Consider the following 27,266-nt stretch of genomic DNA (forward strand, 5'->3'; position numbering starts at 1 on the left):
ATCACCTGATACCTGAATAGGTAGTTAACCCACATCACCTGATACCTGGATAGGGTAGTTAACCCACATCACCTGATACCTGGATAGGTAGTTAACCCACATCACCTGATACCTGGAATAGGTAGTTAACCCACATCACCTGATACCTGAATAGGTAGTTAACATATTAACCCACATCACCTGATACCTGAATAGGTAGTTAACCCACATCACCTGATACCTGAATAGGTAGTTACATCATATACCAGTTAACCCACATCACCTGGATGATACCTGATACCTGAATAGGTAGTTAACCCACATCACCTGATACCTGAATAGGTAGTTAACCCACATCACCTGATACCTGGATAGTTAACCCACATCACCTGATACCTGGATAGGTAGTTAACCCACATCACCTGATACCTGTTAACCCACATCACCTGATAGGTAGTTAACCCACATCACCTGATACCTGAATAGGTAGTTAACCCACATCACCTGATACCTGAATAGGTAGTTAACCCACATCACCTGATACCTGAATAGGTAGTTAACCCACATCACCTGATACCTGGATAGGTAGTTAACCCACATCACCTGATACCTGAATAGGTAGTTAACCCACATCACCTGATACCTGAATAGGTAGTTAACCCACATCACCTGATACCTGAATAGGTAGTTAACCCACATCACCTGATACCTGGATAGGTAGTTAACCCACATCACCTGATACCTGAATAGGTAGTTAACCCACATCACCTGATACCTGGATAGGTAGTTAACCCACATCACCTGATACCTGGATAGGTAGTTAACCCACATCACCTGATACCTGAATAGGTAGTTAACCCACATCACCTGATACCTGAATAGGTAGTTAACCCACATCACCTGATACCTGAATAGGTAGTTAACCCACATCACCTGATACCTGAATAGGTAGTTAACCCACATCACCTGATACCTGAATAGGTAGTTAACCCACATCACCTGATACCTAGGTAGAATAGGTAGTTAACCCACATCACCTGATACCTGAATAGGTAGTTAACCCACATCATATACCAGTTAACCCACATCACCTGATACCTGAATAGGTAGTTAACCCACATCACCTGATACCTGGATAGGTAGTTAACCCACATCACCTGATACCTGAATAGGTAGTTAACCCACATCACCTGATACCTGGATAGGTAGTTAACCCACATCACCTGATACCTGAATAGGTAGTTAACCCACATTAACCCACATCACCTGATACCTGAATAGGTAGTTAACCCACATCACCTGATACCTGAATAGGTAGTTAACCCACATCACCTGATACCTGGATAGGTAGTTAACCCACATCACCTGATACCTGAATAGGTAGTTAACCCACATCACCTGATACCTGAATAGGTAGTTAACCCACATCACCTGATACCTGAATAGGTAGTTTAACTAACCCACATCACCTGATACCTGGATAGGTAGTTAACCCACATCACCTGATACCTGATATATAGGTAGTTAACCCACATCACCTGATACCTGAATAGGTAGTTAACCCACATCACCTGATACCTGAATAGGTAGTTTATCAGTTAACCCACATCACCTGATACCTGAATAGGTAGTTAACCCACATCACCTGATACCTGGATAGGTAGTTAACCCACAACCTGAGTTAACCCACATCACCTGATACCTGAATAGGTAGTTAACCCACATCACCTGATACCTGGATAGGTAGTTAACCCACATCACCTGATACCTGAATAGGTAGTTAACCCACATCACCTGAGTTAACCCACATCACCTGACTACCTGAATAGGTAGTTAACCCACATCACCTGATACCTGAATAGGTAGTTAACCCACATCACCTGATACCTGAATAGGTAGTTAACCCACATCACCTGATACCTGAATAGGTAGTTAACATATACCTGGATAGGTAGCTAACCCACATCACCTGATACCTGAATAGGTAGTTAACCCACATCACCTGATACCTGAATAGGTAGTTAACCCACATCACCTGATACCTGAATAGGTAGTTAACCCACATCACCTGATACCTGAATAGGTAGTTAACCCACATCACCTGATACCTGAATAGGTAGTTAACCCACATCACCTGATACCTGAATAGGTAGTTAACCCACATCACCTGATACCTGAATAGGTAGTTAACCCACATCACCTGATACCTGAATAGGTAGTTAATGTATCAGTTAACCCACATCACCTGATGACCGACTGCACAGTTGATGTGGTGAGCAACCGTTGTCAGTCAGGAAGTACCAGAATCATTACCTCATCACGTAGGTCACACCTCAGCAGCCAATAAGAATGATGCTGTAGAACCTGCAACAGTCTTCTACAAGATGTCACAGATGTATTTACCAATAAACTCACTCAGTGCTTTAAATCATTTGGAAAACAGCTGCATACATTCTATTCATTTGATTTGACTTTATTTTTAAAACAGGAAGTGATGTTCTATTGGACCATCTTAACCAATGGAAATGATTCACTAGACGCTGGTATTGTGATGACACGTCATCTTATGGGACATGGGAGTTGTTGATTTTTCCTGTTCTGTCGCTGACGTTTAGGCTACATCAAGAGACCTCAGTCAGAGGGCCCAGAACAGCAACAGCTTCAATCTCTACAAGCCCACCCTGAGAGACAGAGACACACAGAGACAGAGACACACAGAGAGACAGAGACACACAGAGAGACAGAGACACACAGAGAGACAGAGACACACAGAGAGACACAGAGAGAGACACACAGAGAGACAGAGAGAGACAGAGAGAGACACACAGAGAGACAGAGAGAGACACACAGAGAGACAGAGAGAGACAGAGAGAGACACACAGAGAGACAGAGAGAGACAGAGAGAGACACACAGAGAGACAGAGACACACACAGAGAGACAGAGACACACACAGAGAGACAGACACACACAGAGAGACACACAGAGAGACAGAGACACACAGAGAGGACAGAGACACACAGAGAGACAGAGACACACACAGAGAGACAGAGACAAAAATAGCATTCAAGTACTTCTCATGTTTGTTGTCAGTCACATCACATGGTTAGGTTCTGTATTGCCATGGAAACAGTGTAATGAGATGAAGCGCCAGATCCTCACCCTGGGCAGAGCAGCGACCTGGTAGGCAGCCCGAGCTGGGAAGCTACTGCTGAAAACTAAAAGAGGAGAGGAACACAAAACATGGTTACATACTGTAGATCTCATACAAGACATAAGTAACGTCTTTTTTAATATATTTAAAAACGTTTTTTTACCCCGTTTTCTCCCCAATTTCGTGGTATCCAATTGTTTTGTCTCATCGCTACATCTCCCGTACGGGCTCGGGAGAGACGAAGGTTGAAGGTCACGCGTCCTCCGATACACAACCCAACCTGCTTCTTAACACAGCGCGCATCCAACCCGGAAGCCAGCCGCACCAATGTGTCAGAGGAAACACCGTGCACCTGGCAACCTTGGTTAGCGTGTGCCTTGCCCCGGCCCGCCACAGGAGTCGCTGGTGCGCAATGAGACAAGGATATGCCTACCGACCAACCCCTCCCTAACCCGGACGACGCTAGGCCAATTGTGCGTCGCCCCACGGAGCTCCCGGTCGGTTACGACAGAGCCTGGGCGCGAACCCAGAGTCTCTGGTGGCACAGCTGGCGCTGCAGTACAGCGCCCTTGACCAACATGCAGTCCAAGCTGTTAGGGAATCATCTTACGTAGACAGACACGGCTTGTCAATCAGGTCAGCGAGGTTTAGATGCTGACTGAATCTGTATGAAGGTAGGTACCTCTACCTTTAACTCCAGTCACTGTCATGGCAGTGCTCAAACCTACTCAAGGGAAGTGCCCAAACATGATCATCCCCAACATACCATATCAGTCTCTTGGGAAACCCTATGTGAAGTGCGCCTCCCTCCCTTACATACCATACTCAGTTTCTTGGGAAACCGTGACACCTTGTGGACACTATGTGAAGTGCGCCTCCCTTACATACCATACTAAGTCTCTTGGGAAACAGTGACACCCTGTGGACACTATGTGAAGTGTGCCTCCCTTATATACCATACTAAGTCTCTTGGGAAACAGTGACACCCTGTGGACACTATGTGAAGTGCGCCTCCCTTACATATCATACTAAGTCTCTTGGGAAACAGTGACACCCTGTGGACACTATGTGAAGTGCCAGAACCTTCAGAATACTTCTAATACATATCAGCATAACAAAACAAGGAGGATCCCAACAATATCAATATTTAGAGGATTCAACAACATGAATATTCAACAGGAAGAGTCCCAACAACATGAGGATTCAACAAGAACGATCCCAACAACATGAATATTCAACAGGAAGAGTCCCAACAACATGAATATTCAGAGGATTCAACAAGAAGGATCCCAACAACATGAATTTCGATGATTCAACAACATGAATATTCAACAGGAAGGATCCCATCAACATGAATATTCAACAGGAAGGATCCCAACAATATGAATATTTAGAGGATTCAACAGGAAGGATCCCAACAATATGAATATTTAGAGGATTCAACAGGAAGGATCCCAACAACAGAGAAACTTACATGTTTTATAGACATCATTCACACTGACGAAGTCATTCATGTCAGCCAAAAGAACCGTGGTTTTCACGACTGTGGGAAAAGAAAAACAAATCAGGAAATTAATGGTTTTTGCTTGATACAGTTTCTAAACATCTAATACAAGTGTTTATAAAAACATAACTTACCACTGTCATATCCACACCCTGCTTCCTTCAGGATCTCCCCCATGTTTACCAGAGCCTGTATGGGATAGGGAATGCATTCAACTGAAATGTGTCTTCCGCATTTAACTGACATAGTCGACATCCACGGAGCCCGGGGAACAATGGGTTAACTGCCTTGTTCAGGGGAACAGTGGGTTAACTGCCTTGTTCAGGGGAACAATGGGTTAACTGCCTTGTTCAGGGGAACAATGGGTTAACTGCCTTGTTCAGGGGAACAGTGGGTTAACTGCCTTGTTCAGGGGAACAGTGGGTTAACTGCCTTGTTCAGGGGAACAGTGGGTTAACTGCCTTGTTCAGGGGAACAGTGGGTTAACTGCCTTGTTCAGGGGAACAGTGGGTTAACTGCCTTGTTCAGGGAACAATGGGTTAACTGCCTTGTTCAGGGGAACAGTGGGTTAACTGCCTTGTTCAGGGAACAGTGGGTTAACTGCCTTGTTCAGGGGAACAGTGGGTTAACTGCCTTGTTCAGGGGAACAGTGGGTTAACTGTCTTGTTCAGGGGAAGAGTGGGTTAACTGCCTTTGCCGGGGGAACAGTGGGTTAACTGCCTTGTTCGGGGGAACAGTGGGTTAACTGCCTTGTTCGGGGGAACAGTGGGTTAACTGCCTTGTTCGGGGGAACAGTGGGTTAACTGCCTTGTTCGGGGGAACAGTGGGTTAACTGCCTTGTTCGGGGGAACAGTGGGTTAACTGCCTTGTTCGGGGGAACAGTGGGTTAACTGCCTTGTTCGGGGGAACAGTGGGTTAACTGCCTTGTTCGGGGGAACAGTGGGTTAACTGCCTTGTTCGGGGGAACAGTGGGTTAACTGCCTTGTTCGGGGGAACAGTGGGTTAACTGCCTTGTTCGGGGGAACAGTGGGTTAACTGCCTTGTTCGGGGGAACAGTGGGTTAACTGCCTTGTTCGGGGGAACAGTGGGTTAACTGCCTTGTTCGGGGGAACAGTGGGTTAACTTCCTTGTTGTTAACTAGGCTACCTGCCTTGCCCCCGGGGAACAGTGGGCTACCTGCCGCCCCCACACTCTAACCGCTAGGCTACCTGCCGCCCCCACACTCTAACCGCTAGGCTACCTGCCGCCCCCACACTCTAACCGCTAGGCTACCTGGCCCCCACACTCTAACCGCTAGGCTACCTTGTCTAACCGCTAGGCTACCTGCCGCCCCCAACTCTAACCGCTGGGTTAACTGCCGCCCCCACACTCTAACCGCTAGGCTACCTGCCGCCCCCACACTCTAACCGCTAGGCTACCTGCCGCCCCCACACTCTAACCGCTAGGCTACCTGCCGCCCCCACACTCTAACCGCTAGGCTACCTGCCGCCCCCACACTCTAACCGCTAGGCTACCTGCCGCCCCCACACTCTAACCGCTAGGCTACCTGCCGCCCCCACACTCTAACCGCTAGGCTACCTGCCGCCCCCACACTCTAACCGCTAGGCTACCTGCCGCCCCCACACTCTAACCGCTAGGCTACCTGCCGCCCCCACACTCTAACCGCTAGGCTACCTGCCGCCCCCACACTCTAACCGCTAGGCTACCTGCCGCCCCCACACTCTAACCGCTAGGCTACCTGCCGCCCCCACACTCTAACCGCTAGGCTACCTGCCGCCCCCACACTCTAACCGCTAGGCTACCTGCCGCCCCCACACTCTAACCGCTAGGCTACCTGCCGCCCCCACACTCTAACCGCTAGGCTACCTGCCGCCCCCACACTCTAACCGCTAGGCTACCTGCCGCCCCCACACTCTAACCGCTAGGCTACCTGCCGCCCCCACACTCTAACCGCTAGGCTACCTGCCGCCCCCACACTCTAACCGCTAGGCTACCTGCCGCCCCCACACTCTAACCGCTAGGCTACCTGCCGCCCCCACACTCTAACCGCTAGGCTACCTGCCGCCCCCACACTCTAACCGCTGGGCTACCTGCCGCCCCCACACTCTAACCGCTAGGCTACCTGCCGCCCCCACACTCTAACCGCTAGGCTACCTGCCGCCCCCACACTCTAACCGCTAGGCTACCTGCCGCCCCCACACTCTAACCGCAGGCTACCTGCCGCCCCCACACTCTAACCGCTAGGCTACCTGCCGCCCCCACACTCTAACCGCTAGGCTACCTGCCGCCCCCACACTCTAACCGCTAGGCTACCTGCCGCCCCCACACTCTAACCGCTAAGCTTCACCTCACCTGTTTGGTCTGAGCCTGGACCCCTCCCTCCACCAGCTGACCAGAGGCAGGGTCCATCCCCAGCTGGCCTGACACGTACATGGTCCTGTCCACCACCACCGCCTGGCTGGGAGACAGAACAACCAATATGAACACAGGACTGGACAGCTGATAAGATATGTACCAACATGGGGCAGGTGAAATGATCTCTCTGTCACATTCAAGATATCATAGACACTACTACTACTACTACTACTACTACTACTACTACTACTACTGCAGTTACTACTACTACTACAGTTACTACTACTACTACTACTACTACTACTGCTACTACTACTGCTACTACTACTAATACTGCTACTACCACTACCGCTACTACTACTGCAGTTACTACTACTACTACTGCTGCTACTGTTACTACTACTACTACTACTACTACTGCTACTACCACTACCTCTACTACTACTACCACTACTACTACTACTGCTACTTCTGCTACTACTACTGCTACTGCTACTACTACTACCACTACCTCTACTACTACTTTTGCTACTACTACTGCTACTGCTACTACCGCTACTACTACTGCTACTACTACTGCTACTACCGCTACTACTACTACCTCTACTACTTAAATGAGGCAAATAAATAAAATGTCCTCAGTCTTTTCCATCCAGAACACAATTAACACTGTTGTTTGACTTTCCTGAAATCTAAATTGATACTTTACTGCCACCTACTGGTTAAACTGAGCAACCATACTGGGGACTATTTATTTCTGAATGTCATCTAAATACAATATAGTGTGTACAATATACAGTAGGCTTAGAGTGCGCAACGACAGTGCCAGTCCACAGAATGCTCCATTCCAACACATAAACTCTGTGCCAACTCTGCCAGTCACAGGCCTTCAGTCAAAAAGCACTTTAACCTGAAATAAAACTCAAAGCCTCTCTCTCCAGTTTACAGCGGCGCCACAGCTCCACCTCCCACGATTATTGGGTAAAAAGGGTGACACCCCCTACCGTAACAGACCGCGAATGTCCCTTCACAGACAGAACAGAAATGCCAATACCGCATGTGTGATTCATTGTACCCTGCGTAGACACACGAACAATGTTTAAAATAGTTGCTTACTGAATGAATGGAAACAAGAATATACTATTCTTATATATACACATAAATACTCCGGACTCCGACATTGCTCGTCCTAATATTTCTATATTCCATTATTTCACATCGTGCTTCTGCACTGTTAGATACTACAGCGCCGTTGAAGACAGGAACACAAGCATTTACAACCACAATAACATCCTGCTAAATATGTGTATGCGATCAATTTGATTAGATTTTTTTTTTTTTTAATAGTTCAACGCCTTCAGATCAACAGTGTGATAAAGGCTGCACAGACCACTAACCTGTACGGCCCGATAGCTGCTGGCGCTTTAGTGGTGTTGATTATCTTCCTGATGATCGAAGACATGGTTAGAATTTGACACAACAAAAAAAACTCTTCACTTTAAAACAAAGAAGTTCCTGGTCTGAAGCCGGTGGACCTCTGAAATGACAGATCAGCCGGTAGAGCGCGTCTACTACCGTAAAGTCTCAACTAAACGGGCCTACAAGTTTCATTAGACCCACAACTTATATTATTGTAATCGTTGTAGGTATTGGCCGGGTACTAATATTTTCCCAAAAACCGAAATGACGCTAAATTCAAAAAGTGTCATTTATTTTCTGACAATTTTGCCCTATTTTATTGACGTGACTAAATATATCTACTACATAAATAAAGTTTAAATCAAATGTAAAAAAATATCTACTATATACTACGTTTCCCATGAACACAATTGAACCGGAACAAGATATACGTCATATTTATGCGGAAGAGGAAGAGCTGGAGACAGAAATGTGAGCGTAACGGCGTGGTTTTGAAACATAACTGTTCCTCCATTCAGGATTTGAAAGTCAATATATGGTCAGTTACTTTTACAAATACATTGTGGTGTGATGGAAGTGGATTACTTCATAACTCGTTAGCGTAGCCTGTTTGTGTCATGCAAAGTAGTCGCATGATGTCCCAATGTGTATCAAGCTTGCTAAGTAGCTAATTTAGCGAGCTAGTCTGCCGAGGTGGAGATTGACTGGCATGTCTTTCAAAGGTTTGCTGACAATAACATCCGATCAGTGACTGTGCAATTCACTCTTAAATAGTAGCTAGTAGCCTGCTCGTGTCCCACGATAGGATCATTTTTTGACAGCACCATTAGCCTTATTATCAATGAGTCATGTTTATTTTCTGCAGAGCTATCAAACATGTCTACAGCCAAGCACAGGATGCGCGATAAGAAGATGAGGAACCAGCCGATCAACGTCACCTATTCCTCCCAGGGCAGCTCACACTGGAGGAACGGAGGGGACACCCTTACAGGTCGAGGCCATGATCTGTCTCCACATCCATGGGGCCAGGGGTCCTCCCACTCAGGCCATGCCCAGAGAGGGGGCTGGGTCCGGGGCCACCAGAGAGAAGGACACGGGGGATACCCGCAGGCTCTGCCCACACACATCACTGGTAAGAACACCTTCCCTCTGCATACAGTTGTCAAATGTATTTTAAATGGATGCTCATGTCTTGATGGGTTTTAAACTGATACAGGTTCTGACTGAGCACTTCTGCATGTCGAAGTTGAACCAGCTGTAAATCAACAGCTTTTATTACATTAAATTCAAATGGCATTTAGAATGAGTACATAATGTCTGATGCTCCAGCCCATTGACTCCCAGCCAGCCTTTTTGTGATGTTTGGTGCTGTGCCTCCTCAGCCTCAGCGTTTGCCAAGGCCCGGGCTGCAGAGGTGAACGCCATGTTGATGGCCGTCACCAAGACAACGGGCAGCTCCCATGTGTTCGGAGCTCTTCCTAAACACATGAGGAGGAGGGCCATGAGTCATAACACCAAGAGACTGCCCTGCAGGCTGAGAGACATGGCCAACAACATGGTGGGTTTGTCTAAGTAACACACACAGTAACACACAGTAACACACACACACACACACACACAGTCACACACACACACACACACACTTAGTCTCACACACACACACAGTCACGCTTAGTCTCACACACGCTTAGTCTCACACACGCTTAGTCTCACACACGCTTAGTCTCACACACACTCAGTCTCACACACACAGTCACACACACACACAGTCACACACACACACAGTCACACACACACACAGTCACACACACACACAGTCACACACACACACAGTCACACACACACACAGTCACACACACACACAGTCACACACACACACAGTCACACACACACAGTCACACACACTCAGTCACACACACACAGTCACACACACACACAGTCACACACACTCAGTCACACACTCAGTCACACACTCTCAGTCACACACTCTCAGTCACACACTCTCAGTCACACACGCTCTCGGTCACACACGCTCTCGGTCACACACGCTCTCGGTCACACACGCTCTCGGTCACACACGCTCTCGGTCACACACGCTCTCGGTCACACACGCTCTCGGTCACACACGCTCTCGGTCACACACGCTCTCGGTCACACACGCTCTCAGTCTCACACACGCTCTCGGTCACACACACGCTCTCAGTCACACACACGCTCTCAGTCACACACACGCTCTCAGTCACACACACACGCTCTCAGTCACACACACACTCTCGGTCACACACACACTCGGTCACACACGCTCACAGCCACACTCTCAGTCACACACTCTCGGTCACACACACTCTCGGTCACAGTGAAACGTGTCCTTTCTCTCTCTTGACTTTAAAGCATGGTCCCAGATCTGTCTCTGTTATTGTCATGTCCATACATGGAGGAAGGACTGGCCACACCTGGAGCCTTCTGGTCACACCTAGAGCCTTCTGGTCACACCTAGAGCCGGAATAGTCACACCTAGAGCCGGACTGGTCACACCTAGAGCCTTCTGGTTACACCTAGAGCCTTCTGGTCACACCTAGAGCCGGACTAGCCACACCTCGGACTAGCCACACCTAGAGCCGGACTGGTCACACCTAGAGCCTTCTGGTCACACCTAGAGCTGGACTAGCCACACCGAGAGCCGGACTGGCCACACCGAGAGCCGGACTGGTCACACCTAGAGCCTTCTGGTCACACCTAGAGCTGGACTAGCCACACCTCGGACTAGCCACACCTAGAGCCGGACTGGCCACACCTAGAGCCTTCTGGTCACACCTAGAGCCGGACTAGCCACACCTAGGACTGGCCACACCTAGAGCCGGAATAGTCACACCTAGAGCCTTCTGGTCACACCTAGAGCCGGACTGGTCACACCTAGAGCCGGACTGGCCACACCTAGAGCCGGACTGGCCACACCTAGAGCCGGACTGGCCACACCTAGAGCCGGACTGGCCACACCTAGAGCCGGACTGGCCACACCTAGAGCCGGACTGGTCACACCTAGAGCCGGACTGGCCACACCTAGAGCCGGACTAGTCACACCTAGAGCCGGACTGGTCACACCTAGAGCCGGACTGGCCACACCTAGAGCCGGACTGGCCACACCTAGAGCCGGACTGGCCACACCTAGAGCCGGACTGGCCACACCTAGAGCCGGACTAGTCAGACCTAGAGCCGGACTAGTCACACCTAGAGCCGGACTGGCCACACCTAGAGCCGGACTGGCCACACCTAGAGCCGGACTGGCCACACCTAGAGCCGGACTGGCCACACCTAGAGCCGGACTGGCCACACCTAGAGCCGGACTGGCCACACCTAGAGCCGGACTGGCCACACCTAGAGCCGGACTGGCCACACCTAGAGCCGGACTGGCCACACCTAGAGCCGGACTGGCCACACCTAGAGCCGGACTGGCCACACCTAGAGCCGGACTGGCCACACCTAGAGCCGGACTGGCCACACCTAGAGCCGGACTGGCCACACCTAGAGCCGGACTAGCCACACCTAGAGCCGGACTAGCCACACCTAGAGCCGGACTAGCCACACCTAGAGCCGGACTAGCCACACCTAGAGCCGGACTGGCCACACCTAGAGCCGGACTGGCCACACCTAGAGCCGGACTGGCCACACCTAGAGCCGGACTGGCCACACCTAGAACCGGACTAGCCACACCTAGAGTCGGACTGGCCACACCTAGAGCCTTCTGGTCACACCGAGAGCCGGACTGGTCACACCTAGAGCCTTCTGGTCACACCTAGAGCTGGACTAGCCACACCTCGGACTAGCCACACCTAGAGCCGGACTGGCCACACCTAGAGCCTTCTGGTCACACCTAGAGCCGGACTAGCCACACCTAGGACTGGCCACACCTAGAGCCGGAATAGTCACACCTAGAGCCTTCTGGTCACACCTAGAGCCGGACTGGCCACACCTAGAGCCGGACTGGCCACACCTAGAGCCGGACTGGCCACACCTAGAGCCGGACTGGCCACACCTAGAGCCGGACTAGGCACACCTAGAGCCGGACTAGTCACACCTAGAGCCGGACTGGCCACACCTAGAGCCGGACTAGTCACACCTAGAGCCGGACTAGCCACACCTAAAACCGGACTGGCCACACCTAGAGCCGGACTGGCCACACCTAGAGCCGGACTGGCCACACCTAGAGCCGGACTGGCCACACCTAGAGCCGGACTGGCCACACCTAGAGCCGGACTAGCCACACCTAGAGCCGGACTAGCCACACCTAGAGCCGGACTAGCCACACCTAGAGCCGGACTAGCCACACCTAGAGCCGGACTAGCCACACCTAGAGCCGGACTAGCCACACCTAGAGCCGGACTAGCCACACCTAGAGCCGGACTAGCCACACCTAGAGCCGGACTAGTCACACCTAGAGCCGGACTGGCCACACCTAGAGCCGGACTGGCCACACCTAGAGCCGGACTGGTCACACCTAGAGCCGGACTGGTCACACCTAGAGCCGGACTGGTCACACCTAGAGCCGGACTGGTCACACCTAGAGCCGGACTGGCCACACCTAGAGCCGGACTAATATAAACATCCTGTATGTTTCCTCTCTGGTCCAGTTGGAGAAGAGTCAGAAGGCTGGTCAGAAGGTGAAGAAGGAACAGTCCAAGAGCAAGAGCCGTAAAGCCCGGCGTCGCCACGGCAACATGCTCCTGGAGTTCAACCGCCGCCAGCGGAAGAACCTGTGGCTGGAGACGCACATCTGGCACGCCAAGCGCTTCCACGTGGTCAAGAGATGGGGCTACTGTCTGGGAGACAGGCCAACCTACAAGTGTTACAGAGCCTGCTACAGAGCCATGAGCTCCCACTGTCTCCTACAGGTTAGTGTCTTTACCCACGGAGGCTTTTTTTGGAGGCTGGATATCTGGGAAGCACTTTGGGACAACTGATAGGAAATACATTTTGATTTGATTGACTGATTTTATAAGGTCCTGTTCAAATTACTGCTCAATACGGTTAGGAGTTCTCCAGACCTGGGAAAACACTAGTTTTAAATTACTGCTCAGTAAGGTTAGGAGTTCTCCAGACCTGGGAAAACTCTAGTTTTAAATTACTGCTCAGTAAGGTTAGGAGTTCTCCAGACCTGGGAAAACACTAGTTTTAAATTACTGCTCAGTAAGGTTAGGAGTTCTCCAGACCTGGGAAAACTCTAGTTTTAAATTACTGCTCAATAAGGTTAGGAGTTCTCCAGACCTGGGATAACTCTAGTTTTAAATTACTGCTCAGTAAGGTTAGGAGTTCTCCAGACCTGGGAAAACACTAGTTTTAAATTACTGCTCAATAAGGTTAGGAGTTCTCCAGACCTGGGAAAACTCTAGTTTTAAATTACTGCTCAGTAAGGTTAGGAGTTCTCCAGACCTGGGAAAACACTAGTTTTAAATTACTGCTCAGTAAGGTTAGGAGTTCTCCAGACCTGGGAAAACTCTAGTTTTAAATTACTGCTCAATAAGGTAGGGAGTTCTCCAGACCTGGGAAAACACTAGTTTTAAATTACTGCTCAATAGGGTTAGGAGTTCTCCAGACCTGGGATAACTCTAGTTTTAAATTACTGCTCAATAAGGTTAGGAGTTCTCCAGACCTGGGATAACTCTAGTTTTAAATTACTGCTCAATAAGGTTAGGAGTTCTCCAGACCTGGGATAACACTAGTTTTAAATTACGGCTCAATAAGGTTAGGAGTTCTCCAGACCTGGGGATAACTCTAGTTTTAAATTACTGCTCAGTAAGGTTAGGAGTTCACCAGACCTGGGAAAACACTAGTTTTAAATTACTGCTCAATAAGGTTAGGAGTTCTCCAGACCTGGGAAAACACTAGTTTTAAATTACGGCTCAATAATGTTAGGAGTTCTCCAGACCTGGGAAAACTCTAGTTTTAAATTACTGCTCAATAAGGTTAGGAGTTCTCCAGACCTGGGAAAACACTAGTTTTAAATTACGGCTCAATAATGTTAGGAGTTCTCCAGACCTGGGAAAACTCTAGTTTTAAATTACTGCTCAGTAAGGTTAGGAGTTCTCCAGACCTGGGAAAACTCTAGTTTTAAATTACTGCTCAATAAGGTAGGAGTTCTCCAGACCTGGGAAAACACTATTTTAAATTACTGCTCAATAGGGTTAGGAGTTCTCCAGACCTGGGATAACTCTAGTTTTAAATTACTGCTCAATAAGGTTAGGAGTTCTCCAGACCTGGGATAACACTAGTTTTAAATTACGGCTCAGTAAGGTTAGGAGTTCTCCAGACCTGGGATAACACTAGTTTTTAGTTTTAAATTACGGCTCAATAAGGTTAGGAGTTCTCCAGACCTGGGGATAACTCTAGTTTTAAATTACTGCTCAGTAAGGTTAGGAGTTCACCAGACCTGGGAAAACACTAGTTTTAAATTACTGCTCAATAAGGTTAGGAGTTCTCCAGACCTGGGATAACTCTAGTTTTAAATTACGGCTCAATAAGGTAGGGAGTTCTCCAGACCTGGGGAACTCTAGTTTCAAATTACTGCTCAATAAGGTTAGGAGTTCACCAGACCTGGGAAAACACTAGTTTTAAATTACTGCTCAATAAGGTTAGGAGTTCTCCAGACCTGGGAAAACTCTAGTTTTAAATTACTGCTCAATAAGGTTAGGAGTTCTCCAGACCTGGGAAAACACTAGTTTTAAATTACGGCTCAATAATGTTAGGAGTTCTCCAGACCTGGGAAAACTCTAGTTTTAAATTACTGCTCAATAAGGTTAGGAGTTCTCCAGACCTGGGAAAACACTAGTTTTAAATTACGGCTCAATAATGTTAGGAGTTCTCCAGACCTGGGAAAACTCTAGTTTTAAATTACTGCTCAATAAGGTTAGGAGTTCTCCAGACCTGGGATAACTCTAGTTTTAAATTACGGCTCAATAAGGTTAGGAGTTCTCCAGACCTGGGATAACTCTAGTTTTAAATTACGGCTCAATAAGGTAGGGAGTTCTCCAGACCTGGGAAAACTCTAGTTTTAAATTACTGCTCAATAAGGTTAGGAGTTCACCAGACCTGGGAAAACTCTAGTTTTAAATATTCTTTGTGGAAAGTTTAAAACATTTCTGGGGGACTATTTTCAATACAGATCCCCAACAGTGAGGGACATGAATCACCTTAACATTGAGCTAGATCTAGGCAACAGTGAGGGACATGAATCACCTTAACATTGAGCTAGATCTAGACAACAGTGAGGGACATGAATCACCTTAACATTGATCTAGACAACAGTGAGGGACATGAATCATCTTAACATTTATCTAGACAACAGTGAGGGACATGAATCACCTTAACATTGATCTAGACAACAGTGAGGGACATGAATCATCTTAACATTTATCTAGACAACAGTGAGGGACATGAATCACCTTAACATTTAGCTAGATCTAGACAACAGTGAGGGACATGAATCATCTTAACATTGAGCTAGACAACAGTGAGGGACATGAATCACCTTAACATTGATCTAGACAACAGTGAGGGACATGAATCACCTTAACATTTAGCTAGATCTAGACAACAGTGAGGGACATGAATCACCTTAACATTTAGCTAGATCTAGACAACAGTGAGGGACATGGAATCATCTTAACATTGATCTAGACAGCAGTGAGGGACATGAATCATCTTAACATTGAGCTAGATCTAGACAACTGTGAGGGACATTGATCTAGACAACTGTGAGGGACATGAATCATCTTAACATTGAGCTAGATCTAGACAACAGTGAGGGACATGAATCGTCTTAACATTGAGCTAGATCTAGACAACTGTGAGGGACATGAATCATCTTAACATTGAGCTAGATCTAGACAACTGTGAGGGACATTGAGCTAGACAACAGTGAGGGACATGAATCACCTTAACATTTAGCTAGATCTAGGCAACAGTGAGGGACATTGATCTAGGCAACAGTGAGGGACATTGATCTAGGCAACTGTGAGGGACATGAATCATCTTAACATTGAGCTAGATCTAGGTAACAGTGAGGGACATTGATCTAGGTAACAGTGAGGGACATGGACTCATCTTAACATTCAAAGTACAACAGTTTCAGAATGACTAAAATACAGGCATAATATAATACAGTAACACTTGACGTTCTTCTAATAGGTTTACTGTGGGATCTCTACAATAATAGTCTCTGTTACAGCTCTAATAGGTTTACTGTGGGATCTCTACAATAGTAGTCTCTGTAACAGTTCTAATAGGTTTACTGTGGGATCTCTACAATAATAGTCTCTGTTACAGCTCTAATAGGTTTACTGTGGGATCTCTACAATAGTAGTCTCTGTTACAGTTCTAATGGGTTTACTGTGGGATCTCTACAATAGTAGTCTCTGTAACAGTTCTAATGGGTTTACTGTGGGATCTCTACAATAGTAGTCTCTGTAACAGCTCTAATAGGTTTACTGTGGGATCTCTACAATAGTAGTCTCTGTTACAGCTCTAATAGGTTTACTGTGGGATCTCTACAGTAGTAGTCTCTGTTAGTTCTAATAGGTTTACTGTGGGATCTCTACAATAGTAGTCTCTGTAACAGTTCTAATAGGTTTACTGTGGGATCTCTACAATAGTAGTCTCTGTAACAGTTCTAATAGGTTTACTGTGGGATCTCTACAGTAGTAGTCTCTGTAACAGTTCTAATAGGTTTACTGTGGGATCTCTACAATAGTAGTCTCTGTAACAGTTCTAATAGGTTTACTGTGGGATCTCTACAATAGTAGTCTCTGTAACAGTTCTAATAGGTTTACTGTGGGATCTCTACAATAGTGGTCTCTGTAACAGTTCTAATAGGTTTACTGTGGGATCTCTACAATAGTAGTCTCTGTAACAGTTCTAATAGGTTTACTGTGGGATCTCTACAGTAGTAGTCTCTGTAACAGTTCTAATAGGTTTACTGTGGATCTCTACAATAGTAGTTAGTCTCTGTAACAGTTCTAATAGGTTTACTGTGGATCTCTACAATAGTAGTCTCTGTAACAGTTCTAATAGGTTTACTGTGGGATCTCTACAATAGTAGTCTCTGAACAGCTCTAATAGGTTTACTGTGGGATCTCTACAGTAGTAGTCTCTGTAATAGGTTTACTGTGGATCTCTACAATTGTAGTCTCTGTAACAGTTCTAATAGGTTTACTGTGGGATCTCTACAATAGTAGTCTCTGTTACAGCTCTAACAGGTTTACTGTGGGATCTCTACAATAGTAGTCTCTGTAACAGTTCTAATAGGTTTACTGTGGGATCTCTACAATAGTAGTCTCTGTAACAGTTCTAATAGGTTTACTGTGGGATCTCTACAGTAGTAGTCTCTGTAACAGGTTTACTGTGGGATCTCTACAATAGTAGTCTCTGTTACAGCTCTAATAGGTTTACTGTGGGATCTCTACAATAGTAGTCTCTGTAACAGCTCTAATAGGTTTACTGTGGGATCTCTACAATAGTAGTCTCTGTAACAGCTCTAATAGGTTTACTGTGGGATCTCTACAATAGTAGTCTCTGTAACAGGTCTAATAGGTTTACTGTGGGATCTCTACAATAGTAGTCTCTGTAACAGCTCTAATAGGTTTACTGTGGGATCTCTACAATAGTAGTCTCTGTAACAGGTCTAATAGGTTTACTGTGGGATCTCTACAATAGTAGTCTCTGTAATAGGTTTACAGTGGGATCTCTACAATAGTAGTCTCTGTTACAGCTCTAATATGTTTACTGTGGGATCTCTACAATAGTAGTCTCTGTAACAGCTCTAATAGGCTTACTGTGGGATCTCTACAATAGTAGTCTCTGTAACAGTTCTAATAGGTTTACTGTGGGATCTCTGCAATAGTAGTCTCTGTTACAGCTCTAACAGGTTTACTGTGGGATCTCTACAATAGTAGTCTCTGTAACAGTTCTAATAGGTTTACTGTGGGATCTCTACAATAGTAGTCTCTGTAACAGTTCTAACAGGTTTACTGTGGGATCTCTACAATAGTAGTCTCTGTAACAGGTCTAATAGGTTTACTGTGGGATCTCTACAATAGTAGTCTCTGTTACAGCTCTAATATGTTTACTGTGGGATCTCTACAGTAGTAGTCTCTGTAACAGTTCTAATAGGTTTACTGTGGGATCTCTACAATAGTAGTCTCTGTAACAGCTCTAATAGGTTTACTGTGGGATCTCTGCAATAGTAGTCTCTGTAACAACTCTAATAGGTTTACTGTGGGATCTCTACAGTAGTAGTCTCTGTAACAGCTCTAATGGGTTTACCTGGGGATCTCTACAGTAGTAGTCTCTGTAACAGTTCTAATAGGTTTACTGTGGGATCTCTACAATAGTAGTCTCTGTAACAGTTCTAATAGGTTTACTGTGGGATCTCTACAATAGTAGTCTCTGTAACAGTTCTAATAGGTTTACTGTGGGATCTCTACAATAGTAGTCTCTGTAACAGCTCTAATAGGTTTACTGTGGGATCTCTACAATAGTAGTCTCTGTAACAGCTCTAATAGGTTTACTGTGGGATCTCTACAATAGTAGTCTCTGTTACAGCTCTAATAGGTTTACTGTGGGATCTCTACAATAGTAGTCTCTGTAACAGCTCTAATAGGTTTACTGTGGGATCTCTGCAATAGTAGTCTCTGTAACAGTTCTAATAGGTTTACTGTGGGATCTCTACAATAGTAGTCTCTGTAACAGTTCTAATAGGTTTACTGTGGGATCTCTACAATAGTAGTCTCTGTTAGTTCTAATAGGTTTACTGTGGGATCTCTACAATAGTAGTCTCTGTAATAGGTTTACTGTGGGATCTCTACAGTAGTAGTCTCTGTAACAGCTCTAATAGGTTTACTGTGGGATCTCTACAATAGTAGTCTCTGTAACAGCTCTAATAGGTTTACTGTGGGATCTCTACAATAGTAGTCTCTGTTAGTTCTAATAGGTTTACTGTGGGATCTCTACAATAGTAGTCTCTGTAACAGTTCTAATAGGTTTACTGTGGATCTCTACAATAGTAGTCTCTGTTACAGTTCTAATAGGTTTACTGTGGGATCTCTACAATAGTAGTCTCTGTAATAGGTTTACTGTGGGATCTCTACAGTAGTAGTCTCTGTTAATAGGTTTACTGTGGGATCTCTACAATAGTAGTCTCTGTAACAGTTCTAATAGGTTTACTGTGGGATCTCTACAATAGTAGTCTCTCCACCCATACGTAGAATGTATGCACACATGACTGTAAGTCGCTTTGGATAAAAGCGTCTGCTAAATGGCATTTATTATTATTATTATTAATAGGTTTACTGTGGGATCTCTACAATAGTAGTCTCTGTAATAGGTTTACTGTGGGATCTCTACAATAGTAGTCTCTGTAATAGGTTTACTGTGGGATCTCTACAATAGTAGTCTCTGTTACAGTTCTAATAGGTTTACTGTGGGATCTCTACAGTAGTAGTCTCTGTAATAGGTTTACTGTGGGATCGCTACAGTAGTAGTCTCTGTAATAGGTTTACTGTGGGATCTCTACAATAGTAGTCTCTGTAACAGTTCTAATAGGTTTACTGTGGGATCTCTACAATAGTAGTCTCTGTAACAGCTCTAATAGGTTTACTGTGGGATCTCTACAATAGTAGTCTCTGTAACAGCTCTAATAGGTTTACTGTGGGATCTCTACAATAGTTGTCTCTGTAACAGGTCTAATAGGTTTACTGTGGGATCTCTACAATAGTAGTCTCTGTAATAGGTTTACTGTGGGATCTCTACAATAGTAGTCTCTGTTACAGCTCTAATAGGTTTACTGTGGGATCCCTACAATAGTTGTCTCTGTAACAGGTCTAATAGGTTTACTGTGGGATCTCTACAGTAGTATTCTCTGTAATAGGTTTACTGTGGGATCTCTACAATAGTAGTCTCTGTAACAGCTCTAATAGGTTTACTGTGGGATCTCTACAATAGTTGTCTCTGTAACAGGTCTAATAGGTTTACTGTGGGATCTCTACAATAGTAGTCTCTGTAATAGGTTTACAGTGGGATCTCTACAATAGTAGTCTCTGTTACAGCTCTAATATGTTTACTGTGGGATCTCTACAGTAGTAGTCTCTGTAACAGTTCTAATAGGTTTACTGTGGGATCTCTACAATAGTAGTCTCTGTAACAGCTCTAATAGGTTTACTGTGGGATCTCTGCAATAGTAGTCTCTGTAACAGCTCTAATAGGTTTACTGTGGGATCTCTGCAATAGTAGTCTCTGTAACAGCTCTAATAGGTTTACTGTGGGATCTCTACAGTAGTAGTCTCTGTAATAGGTTTACTGTGGGATCTCTACGATAGTAGTCTCTGTAACAGTTCTAATAGGTTTACTGTGGGATCTCTGCAATAGTAGTCTCTGTAACAGTTCTAATAGGTTTACTGTGGGATCTCTACAATAGTAGTCTCTGTAACAGTTCTATTAGGTTTACTGTGGGATCTCTACAATAGTAGTCTCTGTAACAGTTCTAATAGGTTTACTGTGGGATCTCTACAATAGTAGTCTCTGTAAAGTATATAATCAATTTAAACTGTTTTCTACTCAGGTCTGGTGTTCACACGGTACATGAGCGACAACCACTTTAAATGTTTGCTTTGTGATCAGTTATGAATACAGCATTTTGGTAAATTTGTCTTTTTGCGGTTTCCAAACTGTAAAATGATATTTTGAAGTGTTAGAGGATTCACTTAGGGTTACATACTGTCCCCCCCACCCAGGACATGTCGTACTACTGCTGTGTGGAGTTACAGGGGCCAGGGGAACAGCTGTTAGCTGCTCTGTCTAAGCTGACCAGCAAGGAAACTGGTAAGTACTTGTTTCGTGTTTTCCCTCCTCAACAAACAAACAACCACAATTGTCAATCATGCTGCGTTTTAGATGGTACGAGGTAGATGGTACGAGGTAGATGGTACGAGGTAGATGGTACGAGGTAGATGGTACGAGGTAGATGGTACGAGGTAGATGGTACGAGGTAGACTGCATGCTGCGTTTTAGATGGTACGAGGTAGATGGTACGAGGTAGACTGCATGCTGCGTTTTAGATGGTACGAGGTAGATGGTACGAGGTAGACGGCATGCTGCGTTTTAGATGGTACGAGGTAGATGGTACGAGGTAGATGGTACGAGGTAGATGGTACGAGGTAGATGGTACGAGGTAGACTGCATGCTGCGTTTAGATGGTACGAGGTAGATGGTACGAGGTAGATGGTACGAGGTAGACTGCATGCTGCGTTTTAGATGGTACGAGGTAGATGGTACGAGGTAGACGGCCTGCTGCGTTTTAGATGGCACGAGGTAGATGGCACGAGGTAGATGGCACGAGGTAGATGGCATGCTGCGTTTTAGATGGTACGAGGTAGATGGCACGAGGTAGATGGTACGAGGTAGATTGTACGAGGTAGACGGCATGCTGCGTTTTAGATGGTACGAGGTAGACGGTACGAGGTAGAGGGCATGCTGCGTTTTAGATGGTACGAGGTAGATGGTACGAGGTAGATGGTACGAGGTAGATGGTACGAGGTAGACTGCCTGCTGCGTTTTAGATGGCACGAGGTAGATGGTACGAGGTAGATGGTATGGAGGTAGACGGCATGCTGCGTTTTAGATGGTACGAGGTAGACGGTAGAGGTAGAGGGCATGCTGCGTTTTAGATGGTACGAGGTAGATGGTACGAGGTAGACGGCATGCTGCGTTTTAGATGGTACGAGGTAGATGGTACGAGGTAGATGGCATGCTGCGTTTTAGATGGTACGAGGTAGACTGGCATGCTGCGTTTTAGATGGTACGAGGTAGATGGTACGAGGTAGACGGCATGCTGCGTTTTAGATGGTACGAGGTAGATGGTACGAGGTAGACGGCATGCTGCGCTTTAGATGGTACGAGGTAGATGGTACGAGGTAGACGGCATGCTGCGTTTTAGATGGTATGAGGTAGATGGCATGCTGCGTTTTAGATGGTAAGAGGTAGACAGCATGCTGCGCTTTAGATGGTACGAGGTAGACGGTACGAGGTAGAGGGCATGCTGCGTTTTAGATGGTACGAGGTAGATGGTACGAGGTAGACGGCATGCTGCGTTTTAGATGGTACGAGGTAGACAGCATGCTGCGCTTTAGATGGTACGAGGTAGACGGCAAACTAAGATGTCCGTTGTTTTCAACGAGAGCGCAACGGTAAACGCCGTTGAGGCACGGCGGTGAATGCCTTCAGCTGCCACGGTAGACGGGACTTGGCCACCAGAGTTTAAAAAAATATTTCACCTTTTACCATTTTCTACTGGATGTTGATATGCACCGTTTAGTGAAATCACCATAGCAACGCGTACCGTCGTGCCGGCTTGTTTTTGCCGCCAGCCTCTTCCTTGCTTTCTTGTCCCGCTCTGCCGACTGAACTTCATGTCCCTCGTCTAAACGCAGCATCGCTCTGCCGACTGGTCTTCATGTCCCTCGTCTAAACGCAGCATCGCTCTGCCGACTGGTCTTCATGTCCCTCGTCTAAACGCAGCATCGCTCTGCCGACTGGTCTTCATGTCCCTCGTCTAAACGCAGCATCGCTCTGCCGACTGATCTTCATGTCCCTCGTCTAAACGCAGCATCGCTCTGCCGACTGATCTTCATGTCCCTCGTCTAAAGCAGCATCGCTCTGCCGACTGATCTTCATGTCCCTCGTCTAAACGCAGCATCGCTCTGCCGACTGATCTTCATGTCCCTCGTCTAAACGCAGCATCGCTCTGCCGACTGGTCTTCATGTCCCTCGTCTAAACGCAGCATCGCTCTGCCGACTGGTATGACTGGTCTTCATGTCCCTCGTCTAAACGCAGCATCGCTCTGCCGACTGGTCTTCATGTCCCTCGTCTAAACGCAGCATCGCTCTGCCGACTGATCTTCATGTCCCTCGTCTAAACGCAGCATCGCTCTGCCGACTGGTCTTTATGTCCCTCGTCTAAACGCAGCATCGCTCTGCCGACTGATCTTCATGTCCCTCGTCTAAACGCAGCATCGCTCTGCCGACTGGTCTTCATGTCCCTCGTCTAAACGCAGCATCGCTCTGCCCACTGATCTTCATGTCCCTCGTCTAAACGCAGCATCGCTCTGCCCACTGATCTTCATGTCCCTCGTCTAAACGCAGCATCGCTCTGCCGACTGGTCTTCATGTCCCTCTTCTAAACGCAGCATCGCTCTGCCGACTGATCTTCATGTCCCTCGTCTAAACGCAGCATCGCTCTGCCGACTGATCTTCATGTCCCTCGTCTAAACGCAGCATCGCTCTGCCGACTGGTGTGACTGGTCTTCATGTCCCTCGTCTAAACGCAGCATCGCTCTGCCGACTGGTGTGACTGGTCTTCATGTCCCTCGTCTAAACGCAGCATCGCTCTGCCGACTGGTCTTCATGTCCCTCGTCTAAACGCAGCATCGCTCTGCCGACTGGTGTGACTGGTCTTCATGTCCCTCGTCTAAACGCAGCATCGCTCTGCCGACTGGTCTTCATGTCCCTCGTCTAAACGCAGCATCGCTCTGCAGACTGATCTTCATGTCCCTCGTCTAAACGCAGCATCGCTCTGCCGACTGGTCTTCATGTCCCTCGTCTAAACGCAGCATCGCTCTGCCGACTGATCTACATGTCCCTCGTCTAAACGCAGCATCGCTCTGCCGACTGGTAACACAGCATCGCTCTGCCGACTGGTGTGACTGGTCTTCATGTCCCTCGTCTAAACGCAGCATCGCTCTGCCGACTGGTCTTCATGTCCCTCGTCTAAACGCAGCATCGCTCTGCAGACTGATCTTCATGTCCCTCGTCTAAACGCAGCATCGCTCTGCCGACTGGTGTGACTGGTCTTCATGTCCCTCGTCTAAACGCAGCATCGCTCTGCCGACTGGTGTGACTGGTCTTCATGTCCCTCGTCTAAACGCAGCATCGCTCTGCCGACTGGTCTTCATGTCCCTCGTCTAAACGCAGCATCGCTCTGCCGACTGGTCTTCATGTCCCTCGTCTAAACGCAGCATCGCTCTGCCGACTGGTCTTCATGTCCCTCGTCTAAACGCAGCATCGCTCTGCCGACTGGTCTTCATGTCCCTCGTCTAAACGCAGCATCGCTCTGCCGACTGGTCTTCATGTCCCTCGTCTAAACGCAGCATCGCTCTGCCGACTGGTCTTCATGTCCCTCGTCTAAACGCAGCATCGCTCTGCCGACTGGTCTTCATGTCCCTCGTCTAAACGCAGCATCGCTCTGCCGACTGGTGTGACTGATCTTCATGTCCCTCGTCTAAACGCAGCATCGCTCTGCCGACTGATCTTCATGTCCCTCGTCTAAACGCAGCATCGCTCTGCCGACTGGTGTGACTGGTCTTCATGTCCCTCGTCTAAACGCAGCATCGCTCTGCCGACTGGTCTTCATGTCCCTCGTCTAAACGCAGCATCGCTCTGCCGACTGGTGTGACTGATCTTCATGTCCCTCGTCTAAACGCAGCATCGCTCTGCCGACTGGTGTGACTGGTCTTCATGTCCCTCGTCTAAACGCAGCATCGCTCTGCCGACTGGTCTTCATGTCCCTCGTCTAAACGCAGCATCGCTCTGCCGACTGATCTTCATGTCCCTCGTCTAAACGCAGCATCGCTCTGCCGACTGGTGTGACTGGTCTTCATGTCCCTCGTCTAAACGCAGCATCGCTCTGCCGACTGGTCTTCATGTCCCTCGTCTAAACGCAGCATCGCTCTGCCGACTGGTCTTCATGTCCCTCGTCTAAACGCAGCATCGCTCTGCCGACTGGTCTTCATGTCCCTCGTCTAAACGCAGCATCGCTCTGCCGACTGGTCTTCATGTCCCTCGTCTAAACGCAGCATCGCTCTGCCGACTGGTCTTCATGTCCCTCGTCTAAACGCAGCATCGCTCTGCCGACTGGTCTTCATGTCCCTCGTCTAAACGCAGCATCGCTCTGCCGACTGGTCTTCATGTCCCTCGTCTAAACGCAGCACGCTCTGCCGACTGGTCTTCATGTCCCTCGTCTAAACGCAGCATCGCTCTGCCGACTGGTCTTCATGTCCCTAGTCTAAACGCAGCATCGCTCTGCCGACTGGTCCGACTGGTCTTCATGTCCCTCGTCTAAACGCAGCATCGCTCTGCCGACTGGTACGACTGGTTTTCATGTCCCTCGTCTAAACGCAGCATCGCTCTGCCGACTGGTACGACTGGTTTTCATGTCCCTCGTCTAAACGCAGCACGCTCTGCCGACTGGTCTTCATGTCCCTCGTCTAAACGCAGCATCGCTCTGCCGACTGGTCTTCATGTCCCTCGTCTAAACGCAGCATCGCTCTGCCGACTGGTAACGCAGCATCGCTCTGCCGACTGGTATGACTGGTCTTCATGTCCCTCGTCTAAACGCAGCATCAGTCTCGATTTTATATACAAGTATTTCAGTATAAAGTTTAGATGTGTTGGATTCTAGCTTGAAAGACACTTATTTGTGTTGCCATATTAGATCGTATTGATGACTTTACATGTATAATGGATGACTGTGTTGGGGTCAGTGGAGGATGGATGAGAACCAAGTGTACGGAAAGTTACTGAGTGTGGGATTGGTTTTTTTTGGAGTCGGGTGGTCTAACAAATATGTGACTCGCTGCGTTGTGGTATTATTGACGATGACGCGTGTTGTACCTGCAGGGCCTACGTTTGCAGCAGCCATGTGTGTGTCAGGCAGGAGACAGGGCAGTGTGGTGGTGTACCGAGCAGGACAGTACCCTCGCCAGCCCCTGGGGCCTGTCACGTTCCTCTGGAGGCCCACAACGCAGGGCCGGGGGGGCCAGGAGGACCAGGGCTCCCAGGGATCAACACACAGACAGCTGTGGATCTGGGCTCACCCCGCCATGAAAACGGTCAGAGCGACTAATACGCCGAATCAATCGGTAGTAGAAGTATCGAACAACCATTTAACTATTGATTGATGGTGTCTTTATTGTTGTCTATAATCTGGTGAACTCAGATGTCCCCTTTGGGATCGGTCATGTACTATCCAATCAGATGTCCCCTTTGGGATCGGTCATGTACTATCCAATCAGATGTCCCCTTTGGGATCGGTCATGTACTATCCAATCAGATGTCCCCTTTGGGATCGGGAAGGTACTATCCAATCAGATGTCCCCTTTGGGACCGGTAAAGTACTATCCAATCAGATGTCCCCTTTGGGACCGGTAAAGTACTATCCAATCAGATGTCCCCTTTGGGATCGGTAAAGTACTATCCAATCAGATGTCCCCTTTGGGATCGGGAAAGTACTATCCAATCAGATGTCCCCTTTGGGATCGGTCATGTACTATCCAATCAGATGTCCCCTTTGGGATCTGTCATGTACTATCCAATCAGATGTCCCCTTTGGGATCGGTCATGTACTATCCAATCAGATGTCCCCTTTGGGATCGGGAAAGTACTATCCAATCAGATGTCCCCTTTGGGATCGGTAAAGTACTATCCAATCAGATGTCCCCTTTGGGATCGGGAAGGTACTATCCAATCAGATGTCCCCTTTGGGACCGGTAAAGTACTATCCAATCAGATGTCCCCTTTGGGATCGGGAAAGTACTATCCAATCAGATGTCCCCTTTGGGATCGGGAAAGTACTATTCATTCTGACTGTGCCCTGTGTCGTGACTGTGCCCTGTGTCGTGACTGTGCCCTGTGTCGTGACTGTGCCCTGTGTCGTGACTGTGCCCTGTGTCGTGACTGTGCCCTGTGTCGTGACTGTGCTCTGTGTCGTGACTGTGCTCTGTGTCGTGACTGTGCCCTGTGTCGTGACTGTGCTCTGT

At 47.5% G+C, this 27,266-nt stretch overlaps 2 protein-coding genes across 2 annotated transcripts in view; one reads left to right on the plus strand and one right to left on the minus strand.

The window, feature by feature from the left end:
• Positions 1-2,431: 2,431 nt before the first annotated feature.
• LOC127916985 (2-iminobutanoate/2-iminopropanoate deaminase-like) lies at positions 2,432-8,596 on the minus strand. The gene is made up of 6 exons (XM_052500447.1): positions 8,388-8,596; positions 6,988-7,093; positions 4,770-4,824; positions 4,606-4,674; positions 3,140-3,195; positions 2,432-2,660 (listed from the first exon to the last, which is right to left on the minus strand). The coding sequence occupies exons 1-6, from the start codon at positions 8,450-8,452 to the stop codon at positions 2,601-2,603; spliced, it is 411 nt and encodes a 136-aa protein (XP_052356407.1). The 5' UTR covers positions 8,453-8,596; the 3' UTR covers positions 2,432-2,600.
• A 135-nt stretch (positions 8,597-8,731) lies between these two features.
• LOC118382893 (ribonucleases P/MRP protein subunit POP1) overlaps positions 8,732-27,266 on the plus strand; it is a 52,162-nt gene continuing 33,627 nt past the window's right edge. The window contains exons 1-6 of the mRNA XM_052500451.1: positions 8,732-8,947; positions 9,275-9,541; positions 9,792-9,967; positions 13,038-13,298; positions 21,189-21,276; positions 26,128-26,339. Coding sequence (XP_052356411.1) covers positions 9,286-9,541; positions 9,792-9,967; positions 13,038-13,298; positions 21,189-21,276; positions 26,128-26,339 — 993 coding nt within the window. The 5' untranslated portion in view covers positions 8,732-8,947; positions 9,275-9,285. The remainder of the gene's footprint in view (positions 8,948-9,274; positions 9,542-9,791; positions 9,968-13,037; positions 13,299-21,188; positions 21,277-26,127; positions 26,340-27,266) is intronic.

This window comes from Oncorhynchus keta, unplaced genomic scaffold (genome assembly GCF_023373465.1).
Source record: "Oncorhynchus keta strain PuntledgeMale-10-30-2019 unplaced genomic scaffold, Oket_V2 Un_contig_10544_pilon_pilon, whole genome shotgun sequence".
In the NCBI taxonomy this organism is placed as follows: Eukaryota; Metazoa; Chordata; class Actinopteri; order Salmoniformes; family Salmonidae; genus Oncorhynchus; species Oncorhynchus keta.

Bases quoted from the DNA above. Each gene is read 5' to 3' on its own strand.
- LOC127916985 (XM_052500447.1), bottom strand. From the start codon at position 8,452: ATGTCTTCGATCATCAGGAAGATAATCAACACCACTAAAGCGCCAGCA. The intron at 4,675-4,769 runs GTAAGTTATGTT...CTTTTCCCACAG, and splicing joins AGGGTGTGGATATGACAGTG to TCGTGAAAACCACGGTTCTT. The intron at 2,661-3,139 runs GTGAGGATCTGG...TCTGTCTCTCAG, and splicing joins AGGTCGCTGCTCTGCCCAGG to GGTGGGCTTGTAGAGATTGA.